Source organism: Nicrophorus vespilloides, unplaced genomic scaffold (genome assembly GCF_001412225.1).
Source record: "Nicrophorus vespilloides isolate i.1.1-1 unplaced genomic scaffold, Nicve_v1.0, whole genome shotgun sequence".
In the NCBI taxonomy this organism is placed as follows: Eukaryota; Metazoa; Arthropoda; class Insecta; order Coleoptera; family Silphidae; genus Nicrophorus; species Nicrophorus vespilloides.
Genome location: NW_017099606.1, coordinates 1 through 6,128, shown reverse-complemented (window position 1 = coordinate 6,128; position 6,128 = coordinate 1). Strand labels below are relative to the sequence as shown.

The following is a 6,128-nucleotide window of genomic DNA, read 5'->3' as shown; positions in this document are numbered from 1 at the left end:
AAACTATAATACATAGAATGATTTTGGATTCATATGAAAGCTGAATGTTTGGGGAATGTACTAAATATTCATACGTTGTTGTGGTTTCATCCATTTGGCTGAATCAGTGTCTTCATTTAAGAATGTGCATTAATTGTTAATAGTCATGAACTAATTAGTCAACCTAGTCAATAATCAATTGTTATTATTTTAGGTGGAGCTACTAGCAACATGCCTCTAATGTATAGTTGACATCCTTAAGTTCCCCAGAAAAGAGAAGTCCTTCTTCTTTACTAGCAGTAACAGTTTTCATTTGTAAATAGTGGAAAACACTCCTGAATGTGACCAAAAATATTACTTCAGTAAAGAGATGGCTAACAACTAAGGACCCTGTAGAACCAACGATTCTATTATTGCCTCCTACATGATCTTTCAAGACTGGATAATATTTATGAATGCCAGATGCCAGTGAAAATACTGGAAAATCAAAAATGTCAATTTTCTTCAAATCACCAGACAGATATTATAATCCTTTTTATATAGCTATCAATTTATATTTATACTAATTTTAATCTTTGTATATTCTAGATCAAGATTCATGTTCAACAATCATCTAGGAGCAAGTGCTTACGAAAATACAGGCCATTTTCGAAGACGTTATTTTCCACACTGTCAAATACCAAAGTTTTATAATTAATTGTGGCGAAGCTATGATAGTTACAAACATGTGTTTATGCTCATTTTAATCTCTATCCATTCTAGATCGATATTCACATTCAAGATTCTTCTGGAAGCAAGTGTTTATGAAAATACAGGTCATTTTCTAAGAAGTTGTTTTCCAAACCGTCATTTGTCAAATACCAAAATTTGATAATTAATTATGACGAAGTGATTGAAACTACAAATCTGTATTTACGTTCATTTTAATCTCTGTATTTTCTAATGTATTTTTCTGTGTTTATGAAAATACAGGTCATTTTCGAAGAAGTTGTTTTCCCATCTCTTATTTGTCTAATGCCAAATGAATTTGTTAATGAATTATGAAAAATCTATTGCAGCTACAAACATATTTGTACGCTCATTTTAATCTATGCATATTCAAGATCAACATCCATATCTAACATTCATCTGGGAGCCGGTGTATACGAAAATACAAGTAGTTTTCGGAGGGGTTATTTTCATCCCCAAAGGTACAGTATGTTTGGTTGCCAACACTTTAGGCGTAAATTAAATATTACGTTTTTGTTGTAGCTATCGCCATCTGTTAACATTATACCAAAGGTCATAGTTCGGGCATTTTGGCGCTGTATAAAATCCATTTCCTTTAAAGCGTACTAATTTAAACAAACAATCATTTCAAAATAGTGCTTGAACTAATCTAATGTTATTACTTTAGTCTATTAAGTTGAATGATAATTAGTGTTCGAGTTATTTGTATTTTAATTATGACATGCAGAGCCATCTGTCGGAATTTTCAGAAACAATAATTTGAATCAAATTTTGTTTGTAAGTGAACTCGTATTGTTTTTGTTCATAACACTGGACAAGTAAATTTTGAAGAAAAGCTGGGAAATCCGATTGAAAAACTGTAATTTTCACAAAATCTAATTGAACAAAATGCGAAAAAAATTTAAAATTTAACTAAGTCCAATTGAAAAAAGTTTATCTGTTGTTCATAAATATATATTGTTTTCTTGCAAATCATTTCATGTATATTTATATATATATATCTTCTATAAAAAAATAAAAACGAGAATCCACACTATAGAGTCTTTGTGATGGTGTTTTGACTGGTGGCAAAGGACTTCCTGGATAGAGCGTCCGGTAAACGATCCTTCAATTGAAACAACAACTCATTAATAGAAATTAGAAGCAAATAATGGAGAGTGTTTTAGTAACCTTATCCAGGGAATAATTAGCGAATGGATTGCGAGCTATGACCAGCTCAATGCGATCTCCGGCAGAGGCAATCAGAGGCACCGTTAGGCAACAATCGAAATCCTGAGTTTTAGTGTCATTCACCTAAAGATTGGATGAAGATGGCGTTAATAAAAAGTTATTTAAAAAGTGTTTGATTACTTGAACGATCCTGTCGTAGGGTTTGAGAAGACCGACTATATCGGCAGGTCCGCCCTTCCGTATCCGGTTCACGTAGACACCTTTCTCGTAGAGTCCATCGCTCACGCTGAAACCGTAATCATCGTACACCGAATCCTTGTAAAGAGTGACATGGTATATTTCGTTATCCAAGATGCTTTCGTGACTGAAGGAGTCTGGTAATCTATCCATAAAATTCCTGGATTGACCGTAATTGCTGCTCTCGTACTTGTTCAGAGTGTTGGTGAAATTGTAGTTCGGTAAAGGAAGAGGACTTGGGCAGAAAATGTCTTCTACGTCCGAGTAGAATTGCAGCTGCGAATCGTGCTTCCTTTCAGTTTCTTGGTAGGAGAGCGGCTCACTGAGGACACTTTCAAAGTCTTTGGGACAGACAGTAGAGTCGGCGTTCTCTCCGGGATTACTGTCCCAGGAATGAACTGCGCTATCGATGCTTGTGAGACCAGGACTAGAGTAGTTGCATCTGCTTTCCTCCATAGATGTTTCATTCTTCAAGGTTCTGGCTATCTTCAGTTGCACCCTATCTCCGCTACTTTGTAACAGTCTGATTGCTTCAGACAGTGGTCTGTGCTCCAAACTTTCAAAGTTAATGGCCAACAATCGATCACCCACGCGAAGAGCTCCAGTTTTCTCAGCCAATCCACCTGAAAATAAAGATAATGTGTTTTTCATTCTTGATTTGATTAACTAATTTAAATTGAGCAACCAAATGAAATACCTTCAGTTAATCTGGAAAGGACGATAGGTTCCAGGCAATCTTCGCTTCCGGCAATGGTGATGCCAAGGGGTCCTCCGTACCTCACCAGCTCCACGCTGTAGACAACACTGTCCAACAACAGATTGGAATTATCGGTCTCAGTCTTTTCAATTTTAAGCGTCACGATGTCGTTTGATGTGCCTTGCATCGCCTCGAACGCTGACTCGACGTTCAGATGATCCAAAGATCTATTGTCGATGGCCAAAAGACGATCTCCAGCATGGATTGTTCCGGTGCGATGGGCGATCGAACCACGTTTGATCTCGGAAATGATGAACGGTTCATCCGGATGCGATTTGGATGCTAAAATGTATTGGATCAGTAAGGTGATGGTAATGAAACGACAATTGTGTACCGGTGATGGTGATGCCCAGGCCGGGCGCCCTTTTCGCCAATTTCACCGTAAAAATTCCACTCGCCGGGACTATGGAATCGGCCACATCGAACTCGATTTGCAGCGCTATTTTGCCCGTATTGCCTGGCTCGTTGCCCATTTCTAAAATCGTACTTATCTCCTGCAGAGTTAAATTTGGTTGGTGATTTACGGAAATTATCCGGTCGCCGTTCTGCAGACACCCGCACCTGCGAAAACAAAAGAGCTTCTCGATGCTGTAACAGTTACACATACAAATATATCGGTTTTGCAGCTTCACCTGTATGCAGGACTGTCCGGTATGATCCTAGCTATGAGGATGTTCGCAGGTCGAGACTCGCTGTGCTCTCCGACGCCGATGCTCAAACCGTAGCCCTTTCCCCGTTCCGTAACCAACGTTACCGATAAATTCTCCGAGTGACATACTCCCATATTCATCGAGTAACCATAACTACCTAAAAAAAAAGCATTGATCACCACGGAAATGCATTTCTTCGAAGCTCACCGGAATCGTCCAAAGATTTGGAAAGGGAGCTTTGTCTGTTGGTCCTGTTCCTCAGGATCCTGGAACGTTTGGAGTTGATGGTGCTGAATCCTGCGGACATCGTTGGGCTGCTCGCGTAGGGTCCTTCACACGAATAACAAAAAAAAAAATCAGATTTGAAAAGCAAAAAAAAAACAACAACAAATATATCCTGAAAATAGCACAGCGGGACAAAAGGAGGATACTTTAATAACCACACTCAACCTTATATGATTTATCTTGGCGTGCGGGCCAAGATCCTTGTCCGTCGAAGAGAGGGATAACAAAGAAAACAACGAAAGTGATGATGATGAAAAAAGAAAGAGAGATGCGCACGTGGAGTCGGAAAAGTAGTGTAAAATAAATAAATAAAGGCGCGAGAGGATGAAAAATCAAAGAAGCGAACGGTTCTTCTGCCAAGTTGCGCGAGAGGTAAACACGTTTAAGTGAAATAGATCAAGAGGACTCTTTGATCCATTTATATCCGGACAGGATCCTCCTCCAGGTAGACTAAATTTAATAAAGTCCAGGTGCCGCCTGAGTTATTGCATTCAACTGCTTTCTCACCCGCACTTAATGCTTAATTGCATTCCGAATGAAATTGCATGCAGTTTCATTGATTTAAATTCAAAATTTCAAATTTAGCTACATGTTTTCCGCATTGCTGAATACGTGTAAACAAGTAAACATACGTTATTTTCTCATTTCAAATTAACGCATCTTCATATTTATAGAATGATATGAAAAAGTTCAATTTATTCGAATTTATAGTATAGTCCAGAGGTTTCCAAACATTTTAATGTCGTAGACCCCTTGTTATGTATTTCGGTTTTGGATAGACCCCCTACTTACATGATATTGATTTTTTGTAAATTTATCATTTATATTGGGACATCTTAATAATTATTAAGATCTTTGCTCATTATGTGCTCATTATGTGCAGGTTTTTACAAGTTCAAAATGTATTGCGACCACAAAGCGAATGCCTCCATCCTACAACTTACACAATTTTATAAACATATATAATTATTTTTTTTACTTCATAAGTACTTTTATAAATAATGTATGTCTTTATATTATAAGATAGTATAATGTAAGTAAATAGGTACTATCAGTGTATGTTGAGATTTCATGGACCCCCAAATTTTTTTTTCGCTGACGTAGACCCCTTGTCAGAGACCCCTAGGGGTCGATATAGACCACTTTGGGAATCAATGGTATAGTCAAACTTTCTCTATGTAATTATTTGCACATTCACATGAAACTATTATACTGAACTTACGTAATATTGTACAATCTCTTTATAATGGCGCTTATTAAACTATCATGATTAATTAAGCTTAAAGTAAATTTGAATATTCTCACCTAGTTGATAGTTCCTGGAGGGTGTCCGATGGACGGCGTGTATAGGGAGAATTTGTATCTTTGTGGCTGTCTTCAGCATCTTCTCGGCTTCGCCGATACTGCCGTTCCACTCGTCTAGTAGGAGATCATCAATAACGAGCAGCTGATCCCCAATATTTAAAGCTCCGCATCGATCTGCGGTGCTGGCAGGGACGATGTTCTCGACGAAGACGCCGGCAGGAATGATGTCGTCGGTGCCAAAATCGCAAGCACAGTTGGTGAGGACGATACCCAGGTCCTCGTTGCAGTTCCGATCGATTTCGACGAGAAGAGGTCCAGTCGCATACTTGACTGACTCCATGATGCTCACGTCGTACTCGAGCGTCAACGTGGAGTAGACCAGATGGCTGCTATCCTTCAGGATCTTCTGCGCGTCCAGCAGCGTCTTGCTGCTCAGATTGTGGTTGTCCACCTTGAGCAGACGATCCCCGACCCGGATCAATCCTGTCCTAAAAATACCAACGTTCCATTCAATATATATATGCGTATATACGTGTACGTATACACGACGAACACAAGTTATGCAGGAATAATTAATTTTCCCGAATTACCCGGCCGAGGTAAATAAACGCTGTCCATCCGCGCGGCACGCAATTAATATGACATTTCCATGAGCGCTGCCAGCCAGTCCAATTATCTGGATTCCTATGGTCGTGCGCTGGTATTAATCAAAGGCATTACGCAAATGTTTACCGTTCCGCAGGTTCTCCTTTGATCTCGTCGGGACAGAGACAACACAACACATTACGAGAGTATATAGACTCACCTGTACGCAGGACCCTGAGGTCGCACCTGGGTAATCACGAGCGGTCTGCTAAGATGAGGGTGATCTGTAACGTTTCCACCGCGAAGCGTTATACCCAGTGATCCGTCCACCCTCTCCACCCGAATCTCCGTTATCTTTGATGTCACGCATAACGAACTCTGCGATGCTGAAAAAAATTACAATATACATTGGTTGTAGTACTAAGAACAAC

At 39.3% G+C, this 6,128-nt stretch overlaps 1 protein-coding gene across 1 annotated transcript; it reads right to left on the bottom strand.

The window, feature by feature from the left end:
• Window positions 1-1,709: 1,709 nt before the first annotated feature.
• On the bottom strand, window positions 1,710-6,083 carry LOC108564851 (glutamate receptor-interacting protein 1; the record flags this gene model as incomplete). The annotated part of the gene is made up of 9 exons (XM_017924021.1): window positions 1,710-1,813; window positions 1,879-2,001; window positions 2,059-2,738; window positions 2,813-3,154; window positions 3,207-3,433; window positions 3,505-3,679; window positions 3,730-3,852; window positions 5,113-5,600; window positions 5,918-6,083. Coding segments are annotated over 9 exons (2,396 nt in total), but the record flags the coding sequence as incomplete, so codon positions are not given.
• Between the last annotated feature and the right edge of the window lie 45 nt (window positions 6,084-6,128).